Below are 18,012 nucleotides of genomic sequence, written 5' to 3' on the forward strand. Positions count from 1 at the left end.
TATTGTCAGCAGCAGCACTGTTGCTTTGTTGTCATTTTACTTTCTAAAAAAATGAAAATACTTTGCTGTAAAATAGGAAGTTGATGTGTTGTTACTCTGTAATTACTGCATAACGCTGCCAACCAAACTTCAGCTGAAAATCCTGTTTGCATGTTAGTTCAATTGATATCAGACTGGTTAGCATGTTCTAATGAGGTGTTCTGGTGCCCCCCAGTGGTTTGTGTAGCACTGTACAGGGTCAGTGAATGAATAATAGTCGAGTTTTCTTAGCGTTTAATTGTTCTCCAGCATTTGAAGCAGATATGCTGTGAATAACTGACATGAGTTAGATCAACTAAAAATATGATGTATTTATTCTATGTTGGATGGATGGTTTAGTGATTTTAGGGACTGATTTGTTAAGAGGTAGAGGATGTTAATACCTTGGAAAGAAGTCCAGATAGTACTGTGCAAAGGTCCTAAGCACCCCCCAATTGTTCTGTAGAAAACCAACAGTCTTAGTCTCCAGGACCCTGCGATTAGCAACAAGACTTCAGCCACATCCTTCTGGGCTCCTCATATCTCGGTCGGTGGTGGAAACTCTCTCAGTCCAGCTGCACGTTAAAAAACATTGCTGTTGTAGCCGCAGATTTAACTTTGTCCGGTTGTTAGTACAGCTCCGAACAGCGCAACATGTTCCAGAGTTGCGCAAGGACATTTTTTAAATGCTACGGGAGCTGAAGATCGTCTAGAAAAGAAAACAATAATCCTTCAAATAAACTAGTCTGGGAAATGAAAACCGCTAGAAAACAATGGCTCAATGCTACTTCCGGTGTCTAACAGGAAGTCGCACCCATAATTGCTTCTACAGCAGTGCCCCCCAGGAATAAGGCTATGTCTTTGAAGGTGGGAGGAAGCTGGAGCTGGGAAGTGATCCCACAACCTTCTTGCTGTGAGGCAACAGTGCAATCAAAAAACCACAGTGCTGCCCCTTTTTAAAAGCATTTTATTTGAAAAACAGAAACTGATTAGTTTATACGTTTTCATCTTAATTTATGATTCCACCCAAACAACATTCGACTGCTCAACATGATGTGCTTGTCAATCCATGGGATAATTTACCCAAAATAATTCAGTTTTAAAGCTGAAGTTTAAGCACGTTACATGTTTATTTTGTTTTGTGTTTGATTCTTATTAGTATTTGTCACAAATTATTGGGCATTTAAGTGTTACTGCAGCTTATTTCTGTTCTTTGAATCACATCTTAGAGTTTTGCACAGTATTTCTGTGTGTGTTTTGATGTGGAGCCATAGTTTGATCTTGATATGAACTACATAATGTGCCTCAGAGTGATATTTAGTTCTTTTGTTTTTATGTTTTAAAACAATATGCATTTATTCATTCATTTTCAACCGCTTATCCAGTGTGTGGTCACGGTGGCAGCAGAGCAAACAGCTCATCCAACACTTCCCTTTCCTTCCAAGTCCTGGAACCCTTCCCGGAGATCTGGCATAGACTTTCCCAGGGAGGCTGAGAAGTATGATTCCTCAATAATCTCTCTGGTCCCTTTTATATACCCCAGTATGAAATTGGGGGGGGGGCAGTGATCAGCATGTCCATCTGTTCGTCCATCCATCCTTTTCCGCTTATTTCTGCAATATCTCAAGAACCGCTTGACCACTTGGCCAATTTAATTCATTTAGCATAAGGGTGTATGTGGGTGATCTCCTGACACTTTGTATTACTGATTTGTGAGGACTGGGGGGACATGTCATCTCCTGATGACTCTTGTTTAAAGACCACAAGGATTTGTTTTTAATGGGGACCAAAAAGACAAAAGGAACCGACCAGAAGGGTGCGACGATTTACCCAGACTCCAAGTAAGAGTAAATTAAGTACTTTTTTGGGGGGGGGTTCTTGTTGCGTTTTGGAAATGGGGAAAAGCACTCGATCCTGAAAATGGTACATGTACTCAGGGCAGGTGTGACATCTGGCGTTCAAGTGATGGAACTTCAGCCACTAATCCAATAATAAATAAAAGTACTTAATTCTTTCAGCAAAACATCAAATCTAGGCTTGTATCTTAGATGTACCTTCTGGCAAATTGTAGGTGAATTTTCATGTCTTCTTTTTAAGAAGATCCTCCTCTATACCACTTCATCATGAAGCTGTATAGTTGGGAATACAAAATATCATCATATAAAATCAACGATAATGATAATAATAACATTAAAGCAAACAGAGCTCTGGTATCAGAATAGTATCGGATAAATATCAAAATTCAGGTATTGGGATTGGATCGTAAGTGAAAAAATGTGGATCAGTGCATCCCTATCCAAGACATGGCCGCAGGTCTGATGACACAATTACAAAATTGATGATCGACCTTCCAGAAGGTCACAGCACTTCACTTTGTCCACATGTTATGTTAAAGGCTTTTCCCAAATGAAGTAAATTCATTTTTCCCCCTCAGAATTGTGCTTACAACACCCAATAATGACAACTTGAAAAAAGTTTTTCTTTGAATTTTTTTTTTTTTCAAATTTATTAAAAATAAAAAACTAAGAAATAATACGTACATAAGTATTCACACCCTTTGCTCAATACTTTGTTGATGCGCCTTTGGCAGCAATTACAGCCTCAGGTGTTCTTGAATGTGATGCCACAAGCTTGGTGCACTTATCTTTGGGCAGTTTTGCCCATTCTTCTTTGCAGCACCTCTGAAGCTCCATCAGGTTGGATGGGGAGCATCAGTGCACAGCCATTTTCAAAGCTTTCCAGAGATGTTCAATCAGATTCAGGTCTGGGCTATGGCTGGACCACTCAAGAACATTCACAGAGTTGTCCTGAAGCCACTCCTTTGATATCTTGGCTGTGTGCTTATGGTCATTACCTGCTGAAAGATGAACTGTTGCCCGAGTCTGAGGTCAAGAGCATTCTGGAGCAGGTTTTCATCCAGGATGTCTGTACATTTTTGTCTTTTTACAAGAAGGAGAAGAGTGAGGAAAGACACCAAGACACCCAGACAACCCAGAAAACGGCTTATGTAGCTCTGATTGGAGAAATTGCACATGGTGCAAACTTTGGATGTTGTATCACCAGTTATACAGCTTCATGATGAAGTGGTACAGAGGAGGATTTTCTTACCTGAAAGTTTAGCTACAAATTGTCAAAAGGTACATCTGAGATGCAAGCCTGTTTTGATCTGATTTCGGTGAAAGAATATCCTTCTCCGCTCTACTCCACTATGAAGCTAAGAGTGGTGATGCAAAATGCAAAATTTGCACTGTGCACAAATTTTCCTATCAACTTTCATTGTACTGGCTACAATGACAATAAATAATCTGTATTTGTATCTAATCCCTTGGGAAGACTCCCTCAGGGAAATTCAGGTTCCAGCAGCATAATTGTCCATAATGTCCAGCAGTTTGTCCAACGTTCTCTTCGTTGCCACCATCACCAGAGTGTCCAGCTTCATGCCATCCACAGAACCAGCCCGCCTGATCTGTTTGTCCAGCCTGGATGTGCTCTTCTGGGATGTGCTGCCCCCCAGCACATCCCAGAGGAATGTGCTGGGGGGCAGCACTGTTGTGAAAGTGTCGTGACACGGACCCACAACAGGGGGCGGTAATGAACGGACAATGGATAAGCCAAAAGTAACAATTTAATGTTGTGAATTCGCACAACGACGTACAGACAATAACAATATGGTGGACTGTCAATCATACACCAGGTGACGTGTGGGCAGGCTCGACGATAGAAGACGCCTGGCGAGAGAAGAGCTGGATCCCCACACAGCTTCCACCACCAACGGAGCTGAAGAACACCGGAGCCGCCAAGCCCTGCGCCCCAGGTGGCCGCTGTCTTCAGCAGTCAGACCCGGTACTGCTGGCAGAAAACAGAGACAGTCCTGATGAGTGTGAGTTCGCACACTCAGTAATCCCACAGTCAGTGTTCAGTAAAGGAGGGAGAACCTCCACCTCCAATCACACACTCGTGCAGCTCCTGTCTAACCACTTATCTGATTGGAGTGTGAAGCGAAGCCGTCGCTGATCACACCAAACGCCAATCCCACAGATAAGGCAAACACCACAGGATAACGGCTGCAAAAGAAGTTCAGATTATTACTCAACGTTTTGAGTCAGCAGAGAAAAGTACCTGAATGGTAGCTGATTTCTCGGCGAGGAGGTGGAGTTGCAGTCCGGCCTTTATGGTGATGGTGATGATGATGAATGAGTGACAGCTGGTCTTGAGGATGAGTGACAGCTGTCACTCCCAGTGGCTCTGGCGCCCTCTCGTGCTTGAAGCCCGCACTCCAAGCAGGGCGCCATCTGGTGGTGGTGGGCCAGCAGTACCTCCTCTTCAGCGGCCCACACAACAAGCACATCCCAGAAGAGCACATCCCAGAGTAAAAGAGGTCTTGAGTAGTTACTCATTAGGGTGAAATGTCCTGGCTGATTTTCTTCATTACAGTCTGACTGCAGACAAGGCAATGTGACTGTGTTCTTGCTCAGGTCATTTGTGGCTTTACGCACTAAATAATGATCTACTTTTATTACTTGGAAATAGTTGAGGAAAGAGATTATGGTATTACTGCCGATTTTAAAATAATGAAAAATCGTTGATCCGTTCGATGGCTGAATTGTTCAGTATCACCAGGTATAGGTAGACATGAACACAACAGAACAAGATGGTGTAATTCCGTTGCTTTTTTCCCCCTATTTGGGCATCTCACTTGCTGCAATTTCAACAACAAAAATACTGTAATACAACCCCTGGCAAAAATTATGGAATCACCGGCCTTGGAGGATGTTCATTCAGTTGTTTAATTTTGTAGAAAAAAAGCAGATCACAGACATGACACAAAACTAAAGTCATTTCAAATGGCAACTTTCTGGCTTTAAGAAACACTATAAGAAATCAAGAAAAAAAGATTGTGGCAGTCAGTAACGGTTACTTTTTTAGACCAAGCAGAGGAAAAAAATATGGAATCACTCAATTCTGAGGAAAAAATTATGGAATCACCCTCTAAATTTTCATCCCCAAAACTAACACCTGCATCATATCAGATCTGCTCGTTAGTCTGCATCTAAAAAGGAATGAACACACCTTGGAGAGCTGTTGCACCAAGTGGACTGACATGAATCATGGCTCCAACACGAGAGATGTCAATTGAAACAAAGGAGAGGATTATCAAACTCTTAAAAGAGAGTAAATCATCACGCAATGTTGCAAAAGATGTTGGTTGTTCACAGTCAGCTGTGTCTAAACTGATGACCAAATACAAACAACATGGGAAGGTTGTTAAAGGCAAACATACTGGTAGACCAAGGAAGACATCAAAGCATCAAGACAGAAAACTTAAAGCAATATGTCTCAAAAATCGAAAAATGTACAACAAAACAAATGAGGAACGAATGGGAGGAAACTGGAGTCAACGTCTGTGACCAAACTGTAAGAAACCGCCTAAAGGAAATGGGATTTACATACAGAAAAGCTAAACAAAAGGCATCATTAACACCTAAACAGAAAAAAAAAACAAGGTTACAATGGACTAAGGAAAAGCAATTGTGGACTGTGGATGACTGGATGAAAGTCATATTCAGTGATGAATCTCGAATCTGCATTGGGCAAGGTGATGATGCTGGAACTTTTGTTTGGTGCCTTTCCAATGAGATTTATAAAGATGACTGCCTGAAGAGAACATGTAAATTTCCACAGTCATTGATGATATGGGGCTGCATGTCAGGTAAAGGCACTGGGGAGATGGCTGTCATTACATCATCAATAAATGCACAAGTTTATGTTGATATTTTGGACAATTGAAAGGATGTTTGGGGATGATGAAATCATTTTTCAAGATGATAATGCATCTTGCCATAGAGCAAAAACTGCAAAAACATTCCTTGCAAAAAGACACATAGGGTCAATGTCATGGCATAGGGTCAGTGTCAATGAGCAGATCTGATTTGATGCAGGTGTTAATTTGGGGGATGAAAATTTACAGGGTGATTCCATAATTTTTTCCTCAGAATTGAGTGATTCCATATTTTTTTCCTCTGCTTGGTCTAAAAAAGTAACCGTTACTGACTGCCACAATCTTTTTTCTTGATTTCTTATAGTGTTTCTTAAAGCCAGAAAGTTGCCATTTGAAATGACTTTAGTTTTGTGTCATGTCTGTGATCTGCTTTTTTTCTACAAAATTAAACAACTGAATGAACATCCTCTGTGGCCGGTGATTCCATAATTTTTGCCAGGGGTTGTAATTACAGTCAGGCTGACTGCAGCATGTGAGTCTATTGTTGAAATGAAGGAGCTGCTTTCTGCAAATCACATTGTATTCAAGTGATTCAACCCAGGGAGCTTGCATGTTTTATACACAAAAATGCTTCCTCACAGGAAAACCTCCCATGAGTTCACCATCTGAATAACAAAGCACCAGTTGCTGGAGCACTTGTCTCTTACGACAGATGGCAAATTGACTGGTTTATTTCAAGTTATGTACAGAACTCGCATCACTAATTAAGTGACCAACGACAAGCCCTTTATCGCCTGCATGTTTCTTTACATTCACATTATGTGCCATATAAATACTAAAGGTAGAATTAAGGCCCCCTGACACTTGCACGACTGATGCACACACTTGCACGCACTGTGTCGTGCAAGAGAGTAAACTTGTCGTTAACGGGTGTAGACTGAACGTGAGAGGGCTGCCAGCACGTGCAATTGCACAGATAATTTTGAAATGTTCAAAAATCTTTCACGCATAAATGTCATGCAACAAATGTGAAATGGTAGTGAACATTGCATGAGCTACTGGCCAACACTACGTGCAGCTCGTCAAGCCGAGTAAAGAAGTGAACAATGTCGGTGATTGCGTCAGCGCACCGCATCAGAGCGCAGCTCGCCTGAACGATTATAACGAGATGTTAAATCTATCATAAACATACTTTTACAACTGCACACAAGAAAGAAAGAACATGCAACTATTTTACCAAGCCATTACAAAATAAACATGACAAATAATTACCTTTTTAGACGGCTCCAAATGCTTTCTTGCGGTGTGTAGTGAGTATCTTGTATGGCAGCACCATCACATCAGGGTGAATGTGAGGCATTATTTGTAAAGTGCTTTGAGCTGATGCAGAGGGAAAACCCTATATAAATGCAGTCCATTTACCATTTACCACCTTTTTCCGTGTGCACATGAGAAAAGCAGCAGCTGAAGCGGTTTGCTGTGATTCCGGAAGCGATTACAGGTGTTTTCACCAGGCAGCTCGAACAGAAAATGATTAATACGCTACAAAATAATTATTTTATATATGCAGCGTCCAGCGCACAATGCATGGCAGCCAGTGGAACAAAGTGGGGCATCCAGCTGGGAACACAGCGGGTGGGATTGTCACAATGATGTGCATGCAAGTGCACAGATTAAAGTTGTGGAAGTGTCAGGGGGCCTTACGACATGCCCCAAATGCATTTGCTTTATGCACTTTAGACTGTGCACCATAGGTCATCAGGATCAACCTCTGAACAAATGGTCACAACCCAGCTCATGGAGGTCACCTGCTGTATCAATTTTTCCAGCTCTCCCTGCTCTGTCTACACCTGAACTAAGTGGTTTGCCAGCTCTTGATTGGCTGGACTGATGTAATTTATATTGGGCAGAACAAGTAAGGAGAGAAGTAGACATGACAGGGGATCCCCAGGAACATATTTGTTGACCACTACACTAAATGAAACAGTTGTTTCTAAAAATGACTTATTTCTAAATACTTGAAACACTGACAGTGTTTTATTGTGCACTGGGAATTAAATATTTTCAGTTTGCACTGATCCATTCTGGCTTTTCAGTGACAAACTGTCATGATTTACAGGTAGTCAGGGCTCAGCAGGTGGTAGGGAGCAAAATGCAGACACACAGGCAGCTGGTGGATTAAGAAAAAAGCTTTATCAATAAATCAGGAAGGGTCTGGTAAACAGAATGGCAGTCAGCGTTGCAGAGGTACAGGCAGGTGATAAGCAGAGGCGTCGTCAAAAAAACAGGCGGGGTTCAATAACACAGCAAACGACATAACAAGGGCAAAGACAAAATCCTGATCCAGAATACAAGTGGTGTCGAGAAAAACGTGAGCGCAAAAACTGTGACAAGAGGCCAGGACGAAGATAACAAAATCAACGAGCAAGCAAAGGAAAAGAAAACATGCAGGGCTTAAATACACTGAATTAATTAGGAGGTGATATGGAGCAGGTGTGGTGTGCAGGCAGGAGGAGGGCGTGGACTAACAGGAGAGGCTGTGAGACAAGAGAAGGCTGTGACAGGTGGACAAGGAGGTGACATACAAAACTGGGCGTGGCCAACTGAGCTGAGAAGGTGATGGGCAAGAGAGTGGAGTGATCTGAGGACGTGACTGTGATCCAAAAGAAACTGGATGTGAAAATATAAGAACAGAGACAAAGGAGTGCAGTGACAAGGTGGACATGACAAATGATACTAAAATATCCAAGACAGCATAGAAACTAGACATGAACAGAATCAGGCTGGAGAGCAAGAAAATCCAAAAGCTAAAACCAGAGTAGAACTGACATGAATAATAACTGAAGACAAATGTGGTAAACCTGACAAATAAACTTAGTGACACAAGTAATCAAATGCAGTCAAAAACAGTGGATCAAAACTAAACTAAAGCAGAACTCAACATGTGGCAGGAGAGTACAGAAAAACCTGATTTACAAATGTGCTCAAGACAGTGACTGACTAACCAGAAAGTAAAGGATGAAGACTAAACTAGAACAGAACTCAATAAGTGGCTGAAGTGTAATGAACAGAAAACAAGCTGTGACAAAAGCAGTAATGAACCAAAATCAAAGACGGTGGTTCAAAGACTAAATTAAACCAGAACGGAACTCAAGATGTGGCTATGGTGTGATGAACAGAAAACAAGCAGCTGTGACAAGTGAAATAATCAGACTGTCAAAAAAGCAGACAAAAGGAAAATCAATAAAAAGACTGACAACAAACATGATGGGTGAGGACCGAGCAGGGGTAAGACCTGACACAAACGAACTCATGAACGTATTTCTCTCTTTGCAGAATGCATCAATGATGTTTAAGATCAGAGTTGTTGGAGGATCAGTGAACTACAGCTACCTGTCCCCACAGGACAGCAGACCGCTGTATCACCCTGCAGTTGACAGGTAGGATACACACCTACACCCCCACCAAAAGAAAAACAACACTACAATCCTCTCTTCATGCTATACCATAGATATACAGTTAATTTATGTTATGCTTTCATGTCACTTAGTACTTGAATGTGTGGTTTTGCATACATGCACAGCAATAGTATTTTTATCACATGGTCTTAAACTATACTGAAATAAAGAGTAATAACCATAGAACCATATAACCATAGTAATAACCATAGACTATATATATATATATATATATATATATATATATATATATATATATATATATATATATATATATATATATATACTGAACAAAGCCTGTGTGAAGTCATCCATTGGTTTTCTATAGAAACCCGGAACAGCCAAAATGACCCCCTTATATGGGCATCACCATGTTGAAAGCCCTGTCCGCACAGATTCACAATGAACTCACGAATGCATAAAGGGGCAGAGTGTGGGTGGGTCTCTGTGACAAAAAAAATGCCTGAACACGCCCCTCTCTCCAAGTCCGAACCACCAGCTAACAGGCTAACCTCAGTTCAGGTGTCTGTTAAATCATTTTTTTGGGGACTGCACGGTGGTTGTCATAATGGTTTACTTTTGACGTGGACAGCAAAAATTATGCGCCTCATATTTCTTCAGTAATCCTGCATTAAGCAGACCTACCGACAGCTGCTAAAAGTGCTAACTCTGTTAGCACACAACATTAAATAAGACCACAGTTTCACTGAGCGTCAATATTGCAACAGGGAGGTCTTAGATGATCCGTTAGGACGTTGCTCTGCACAAGAATATTATTCCAGGTGTTTGTAATAAAATACAGTAAAACTCACATATAATGGATTCAGGTGGACGAGCAAATTTTGTCCATTATCAGAATGCATTGTACATATAAAACGGACAAAATCCATTATATGTATAAAATAGACAAAATCCATTATATGTATAAAACAGATAAAATCTGTATGTAACGGAGTAGTTACAGTCAGGAGGTGTGGAACAATCTATGGAGAATCCCCAGTACCAATTGTGCTTCTGTATTTCCTTGATTAAATGCCTGACCTTGAATCGGGCCTGCCTCATTTAATGACTGGGTCAAAGCTTCGTCTGGCAAAAAAATAAACACCTGCCTTAAATAAGCGCCAGACATTATGTGCATTAAAACAATTACATTTGGTTGACTCACTATTTTTTCTAAGTCAGCTGCGGAGCGGTACCTTAAAATCCTAAAGCCTGATTTATACTACTGCAACTCTGTGGCCTTGCAACGACGCTGATGTTTGCATTACCCTTTTAAAGTTCTCCGTTGTTTCTTCATGTAATTTACCGCAGGAACAGCGGCTTTTTCTGGATTAATTTGTCCCTCGACAAGCTCCACTTCTTTATACAATCATCACCCCTCAAACCAAAGATACGGTACATACAATTTTCATCCATGAATTGCAGGTCATTTGAGCGTATTTTTCCATCTCCGTGTTGTGAAGTTGGTCATACTTGTGGACCTTTCTGCCAAACGTATTAACGTATTTGATCCATGACTGACATGTAATTGGTCGGGTGCACTGCAAAAACTTGTAAATATGTTGAGAGAGGAAGGAGTGAAAATGTAAAAATGACAGATCACAGCCTTTTGTGGTGCCCATCATTTAGCAGGTGTGCGGGTTCACAGTCACGCACAGGGCTGTGATCTAAAGCGGTTTGGTTTGTCACACCCAATTTAACACCATATTACACTGCAGGCAACAAGTAGTATTTTGTTAATAATCACCTGCCTTGACTTGCGCCCTGTCTTGTTTAGGCACCAGGTCTGAGCACGGTTTGAAAAAAATTAATGGTCTTTTAATCACGGAAATACAGTACCCAGTTTATTTGAATCGGCAAGTGTCAGTGCTGAACTTCATTTCATACCTCTGTTACTGGACATGTCCAGACTGCTCTGTCCATGCAAGGGGTTTTTAATGGGATACATTGTGATGGGGCGGGACACTTTGTTTGATGTGCGTGAAAATCCATTATACAAAATCCGGTATATACAGTGTTTATTACATGGAAAACCATACAGAAGTATTGGGACTTTTGCTTTTGTGTGGTGAGTGCAAATATCTGGTTTATGCGATGACTGTGCAGCCAGGTTTTACTGTACTCCAAACAGACACACACAGCAGCAACACAACAGCAAGTGACCACTGCCAGGCTATGAGAGGACTCACCACTGAACTCAAAATAACCACACCCACAATTACACAGAACTTTATTGCTTAAAACATCTTAAACTAAGAAGTTAGAAAAAATGCACCCCCTTATTATCTATAAAGACAAATACCATTTTTGGAGAAATTAAATTAAATTAAATTGATTAAATTAAACCCCAACAAAGATGAGGATATTTCAGCCATTTCCTGAAGTACTGACAAGAACAGATGTTTTTGATATGGAGGAATAGTGAAGAGCAAATATCGTTAAGGAAGATGAAAGTAGAGAAAAAGATGGCATTCCACTGCAGGTTGTTCAGAGATGTAACACTGATATGCAACCAAGCTTACTTAACTGACAGAGACCAGGTCAGTTGGTCGCCCTAAAAATCATCCAGATGACCCAACAGAAATTCACCCAGTTTGGCAGGAAATGTGGTCAGGATTATGCTGTTCAGTTTGTGTCTGCAAAATAAGTCTCTCCAACATGATAATCAGGACATTGTATTGTGTTGTGGAATTTTGTGTATGTTTAAAAACCCTGCTAAACTACTAGGGGTGATTGAAAAGTTTTGAGTCTGACCCAGAAAAAAATAGGGTGTGTGTATGTGTGTGTCTGTGAGCATGTGTTGGTTTCATACATTAATTTGGTAGTTTCGAGGTATCGGCATCAATTTGATCAGCTAGCACTTAGCTTAGGTTCGTGTGTTATACATCATACGGATAAAGTGAGGAACCTTGGAGTAATTTTTGATCCTACATTGTCCTTTGATCTCCACATTAGAGACATTACGAGGACTGCTTTCTTCCATTTACAAAATATAGCGAAGATTCGTCCCATCCTGTCTATGGCTGATGCTGAGACTTTGATTCATGCATTTGTCTCTTCTAGACTGGACTATTGTAATGCTCTATTTTAGGTCTTACTGCAGGATTAGGGGTCTTCAACTGGTTCAAAACCCTGCTGCCAGACTTTTGACACAAAGCAGAAAGTTTGACCACATTACGCCCATTTTGGCGTCCCTGCACTGGCTTCCAGTTGCTGCAAGATCGGATTTTAAAATACTGTTATTAGTTTATAAAATTGTTCATGGACTTGCACCTCCCTATCTGGCTGACCTGGTAAGCCCCTATGTACCAGCTCGGGCCCTGCGTTCTCAGGGTGCAGGACGTCTGTGTGTTCCCAGGGTGAATAAAAAGTCTGCCGGTCACAGAGCTTTCTCCTACCGTGCCCCAGCTCTGTGGAACGATCTCCCAGCACACATTCGGCAGTCTGATACTGTGGAGACTTTTAAGTCACGTTTAAAGACTCATTTGTTTTCCCTGTTTTATCATTAGTGTTATGATGTGTTTTTATTCTTGTATTCTTTTATGCTCGTATTTTCATTGTGTTTTAAATTTTTAATTCAGTTTTTGTTGTTGTTGTTTTATGTTGTATGAAGTGCCTTGAGACGATTTTGTCGTGAATTGGCGCTATATAAATTAATAAATTTGATTTGATTTGATTTAGTTTCAGAATAGTTGCAGAGCAGCTGTGCCTTTGATGGCTTTGGGAACATCAGGTTGCCCAGATAATAAAGCCTGATTTACACTTCTCCGTCTCCACAGCTCTGTAATGATGCAGAGAATCTCTGCATTGCTGCGTACCCTCTCCGAGCCCCTCTCTGTAACCTGACATGCTCCTCCCAAAAATTTAAACTACACGTCAAAACGACGGAGACCGCAAGAGCTGTGATTGGTCACTTTGCCAGTTTCACTTCTTCATCTCTCATCATATTTAAAGGTTGTTTCAGTGCGCACGCGGATTACATTTCAATCATGGATCAAATACAGGGATGTTTGGCACAAAAGTCTGCAAATATAACCAACTTTACAACACAGAGTCGAAAAACTACGACACTCAAATGACCTGCAGTTCATGGAGGGAAATTGCACATGATGTTGGTTTGAAGGTTGATGATTGTACAAAGAAGTGGAGCTTGTTGAGGGGAAAAATTAGTCCAGAAAAAAGGAGAAGAGATAAAAACAACACCTTCATGAACTGTCAGGGTTTGAATTTTTGTCTGGTTATTTGGTTTTTATTTTTCTGGTTTGTTATTTTTTTCTTATTCATTGTTTTTTTTGTGTGTGTGTATTCTCTTGTTGGGTTTTTCTGCTTGGGTCTGTCTGTCTGTATCTCTATTGTCTGTCTCTTGCTTCTTGGTGATGGGTGTTTCACTCTCTCTGGCCACACCCTGGTTCTGGTGCTTTCCACGCACACCTGTTCCTGATTTGCAGCTGGTCACCCGGGGTTATATAAGCTCACTGGGTGCTTTAGTCCCTCGCCAGATTGATGTGCCTTGTGCCTCTTTCCAGCTCTGTTCCTTGCATTCCATAGTCGTGCCTGCCTTATTGCGTTCCCGACCTCCTGCCTGTTTGTTTATCCACGCCTAAGCTTGATGATTTTTGTACTGCTGTATTTTCTGGACTGCCTACTTGTGTACCGACCTCTGCTATCCTCATAAGTAAAGCCTGGACCACCACTAACAAGAATCTTGGTAGGTTTTCCCACATTTTTTATGTTCCAGCTTTATTTGAAAATAGATGAAATTTATTTTTTTCCCCAAAATTCTACACACAATAACCCACAACTAACTTGCTAATTTATTAAAAATAAAATAACAAAGAAATCACATATACATAAGTATTCACAACCTTTGGCCATGAAGCTCAAAATTGAGCTCAGGTGCATCCTGTTTCCACTGATCATCCTTGAGATGTTTCTACAGTTTAATTGGATTCCACCTGGGGTAAATTCAGTTGATTGGACATGATTTAGAAAGGCACACACCTGTCTACATATAAGGTCCCACAGTAGACAGTGCATGTCAGAGCACAAACCAAGCATGAAGTCAAAGGAATTGTCTGTAGACTTCTGAGACAGGATTGTCTCAAGGCACAAATCTGGGTAAGGACACAGAAATATTTTTGTTGCTTTGAAGGTCCCATTGAGCACAGTGGCCTCCATCATCTGTAAATGGAAGACGTTTGGATCCACCAGGACTCTTCCTAGAGCTGACTGCCCATCTAACCTGAGTCATCAGGGGAGAAGGGCCTTAGTCAGAGAGGACACCAAGAACCCGATGGTCACTAGGGTTGGGTATCGAGAACCGGTTCTCTTCGAGTATTGTTAAGAAATGATTCGATCCACCGATATCAATAGTCTTTTTGCTTAACGATTCCTTTATCGGTCCTTCAGAACGGTCGTTGTTTTTGGGTGCGTTGTCGGGAAAAATGATCATTTTTCTACGTTGATTACAGACCCTGTCGTGGCTCTGTAATCCACAGTTTCTGCAGCGCGACACCACTTTGAAGCGTGAAGCTTTGAAGCAATGCTTTGATCCACTGGCTCGTGGTTCTTTGATTCGTTGTTCTTCAGAAGCGACAAGTCCGCTTCTTAACCCCTCTCAAAGCCATTAAAATATCATGAGTCACTTTTGTGTGGATTAAAGTCACTAACTGGGACTCTTGTCTTGTTGCAGTCAAGAAACGAGAATCGTCCTCCGTTCCGTTGGCACAGCTCAATACATGTCAACCCCTTTGAGGGTCCACCTGTATAACCAAGTGAGAAAATTCATAAAATCAACACAAAATCCTTATAACCTCCAAATCATCCAAAATCAGTTTTATTACAGTACACACAACCATATAGCGGTATCACATAACTGGGTTTTTGTCCACACATTATGAGTTACCACAATGACATTAAAGTCATTTAATGTCATTTCCTCCACAGTTGAATTTCAAACAATAGAGATCCAGTATTCATGCGTCAAGCTGAATTTTATAGAACTGAATGTCAAATTTAGTTATTTTTTACAGAAACAAGAACTGTGTGTCACTAGTGGAAATACATGAATAAAATGAAAAATAAATCGAATATAATGAACAAAATAAAACATACCTCAGAACTTCATCAAGTGTATCGAAAATTGCCTCGCCAGTGCTGATGTTGCAGACTGGCATGTCGATGATCCTTGACTTCGCCCCTGTGTTTATTAGGGATGGGTATCAATAAGATTTTATCGATATAGATACCATTATCGATTCCACTTATCAATCCGATTCCTTATCGATTCCCTTATCAATACCTCTTTTGAATTTTTTGTGTACTAAAAGCAGGATTTATAGGTTTTGTATGTCAGTGGGTCAAAGAGCTTTTTCTTATCGTGCACCCACTCTGTGGAACGGTCTTCCTGCGACTGTGAGACAGTCGGAGTCCATGGGCATTTTTAAGTCAAGACTTAAAGCCTATTTTTATTCTCTTTCTTATGAATAGTTTTTATTTTTTATCTGTTTTATTCTTTTACTTCTGTTTTTAATTATGTATTTTAATGTTTTAATTTTTATTTATTTATTTTAATTTTTTATGTTGAACTTTTCTATGTGAGGCGCCTTGAGACACATTTTGTTGTGATTTGACGCTTTATAAGCCGATTAAATTGAAATTGAATTGAAATTGAACAACATTTTATTTAGTTTTAAAGTAAATAAATATGAAATTGGTCACTGGATTCTTAAACTTTGGACATAATAAACTCTATATGATGGATCCTTGATCTCTGGACATAAATAGGAATAAACAAAATCTGTAGTTTTTGTCAAAAGCATTTCATTTCAGACATTATTGGCATAAATGTCTTTCCATACATCTGAGCTGAGCTCTTGCAGCTGGCTGTGCTGAATGTCAGGATGTAATTTATAAAGAACACAGCATCTCTCATTTTGGGAGGAAAAAACTTTTAGTGGATTGTAGTTTCTTGTCTGTATTACAACGTTTGTAAGAGGTGTCATTTTATTTAAAGTGGCAATTGGTTTTGAAGTTATTAATTCCGAGTGGACTCTGTCTCGGCAGAGAGCCACGCAGCGTTTGGAGCTGTGCCAACAGAACGGAGGACGATTCTCGTTTCTTGACTGCAACAAGACACGAGTCCCGGTTAGTGACTTTAATCCACCCAAAAGTGACTCATGGTATTTTAATGGCTTTGAGAGGGGGTTAAGAAGCAGACATGCCGTTTCTGAAGAGCAGCGAATCAAAGAACCAATGAGCAAGTGGATCGAAACATTGCTTCAATGGTTTACGCTTCAAAGTGGTGTCGCGCTGCAAAAACGGTTGATTACAGACGCGCTGCAGACCAAACCCTGAATATCCGTAAGACTTTATTTGTACATCTGTATGACGCTGAAACTCGGAAAATCCGTATAATTTACGGACAAGCCGTATAGGTTGGCATGTATGCAGCTCCAAACACTGCACTGCTCTCTGCCGAGACAGTCCACTCGGAATTAATAACTTCAAAATGAATTGCCGCTTTAAATAAAATAACACCTCTTTATAAATGTTGTAATACAGACAAGAAACTACAGCTGACTAAAACGTTTTTTCCTCCCAAAATGAAATGTGCTACATTCTTTATGAATTTCATCCTGATGTGCAGCACAGCACAGTTGCAAGAGCTCAGCTCAGATGTATGGAAAGATATTCATGCCAATAATGTCTGAAAGGAAATCGTTTTGACGAAAAACTACATATTTTGTTTATTTCTATTTATGTCCACAGATCAAGGATCCACCACTTAGAGTTTATTATGTCCAGAGTTTAAGGATTCAGTAACCAATTTCATATTAATTTACTTTAAGACTCAATAAAATGTTGTTCAATTTCAATTCAATTTCAGTTTAATCAGCTTATAAAGCGCCAAATCACAACAAAGTCTGTCTCAAGGTGCCTCACACAAAACAGTTCAATATAAAAAAAATTAAAAATAAATAAATAAAAATTTAAAAAATATATAATTAAAAACAGAAGTAAAAGAATAAAACAGATAAAAAATAAAAAAAAACTATTCACAAGAAAGAGAATAAAAATAGGCTTTAAGTCTTGACTTAAAAATGTCCACGGACTCAGACTGCTTCACAGTAGCAGGAAGACCCTTCCACAGAGATGACAGCCCATCTAGAGTTTGCCAAAAGTCACCTGAAGGACTCTCAGACAATAAAACATAATTCTCTGGTCTGATGAGACAAAGATTGAACTCTTTGGCATGAATGCCAGGTGTCATGTTTGGAGGAAACCAGGCACCATCCCTACAGTGAAGCATGATGGTGACAGCGTCATGCTGTGGGGATGTTTTTCAGTGGCAGGAACTGAGGGACTAATCAGGATTGAGGGAAAGATGAATGCAGCAATGTATGGAGGCATCCTGGATGAAAACCTGCCCCAGAGCGCTCTTGACCTCAGACTGGGGTGACAGTTCATCTTTCAGGAGGACAATGACCCTAAGCACAAAACCAAAATAACAAAGGAGTGGCTTGAGGACAACTCTGTGAATGTCCTTGAGTGGCCCAGCCAGAGCCCAACGTGAATCTGATTGAACATCTCTGAAGAGATCTGAAAATGGCTGTGCACCGATGCTCCCTATCCATCCTGATGGAGCTTGAGAGGTGCTGCAAAGAGAAATGGGCAAAACTGCCCAAAGATAGGTGTGCCAAGCTTATGGCATAATATTCAAGAAGACCTGAGGTTGTAATTGCTGCCAAAGGTGCATCAAAAAAGTATTGAGCAAAGGGCGTGAATACTTACGTACACGTGATTATTGAGGGTTTT

The 18,012-nt window shown here is 40.5% G+C and overlaps 1 protein-coding gene across 1 annotated transcript in view; it reads left to right on the plus strand.

The window, feature by feature from the left end:
- usp43a (ubiquitin specific peptidase 43a) overlaps positions 1-18,012 on the plus strand; it is a 388,273-nt gene that overhangs the window by 274,450 nt on the left and 95,811 nt on the right. Inside the window, exon 9 of the mRNA XM_034187735.1 lies at positions 9,074-9,177. Coding sequence (XP_034043626.1) covers positions 9,074-9,177 — 104 coding nt within the window. The remainder of the gene's footprint in view (positions 1-9,073; positions 9,178-18,012) is intronic.

Source organism: Thalassophryne amazonica, chromosome 15 (genome assembly GCF_902500255.1).
Source record: "Thalassophryne amazonica chromosome 15, fThaAma1.1, whole genome shotgun sequence".
Classification (NCBI taxonomy): Eukaryota; Metazoa; Chordata; class Actinopteri; order Batrachoidiformes; family Batrachoididae; genus Thalassophryne; species Thalassophryne amazonica.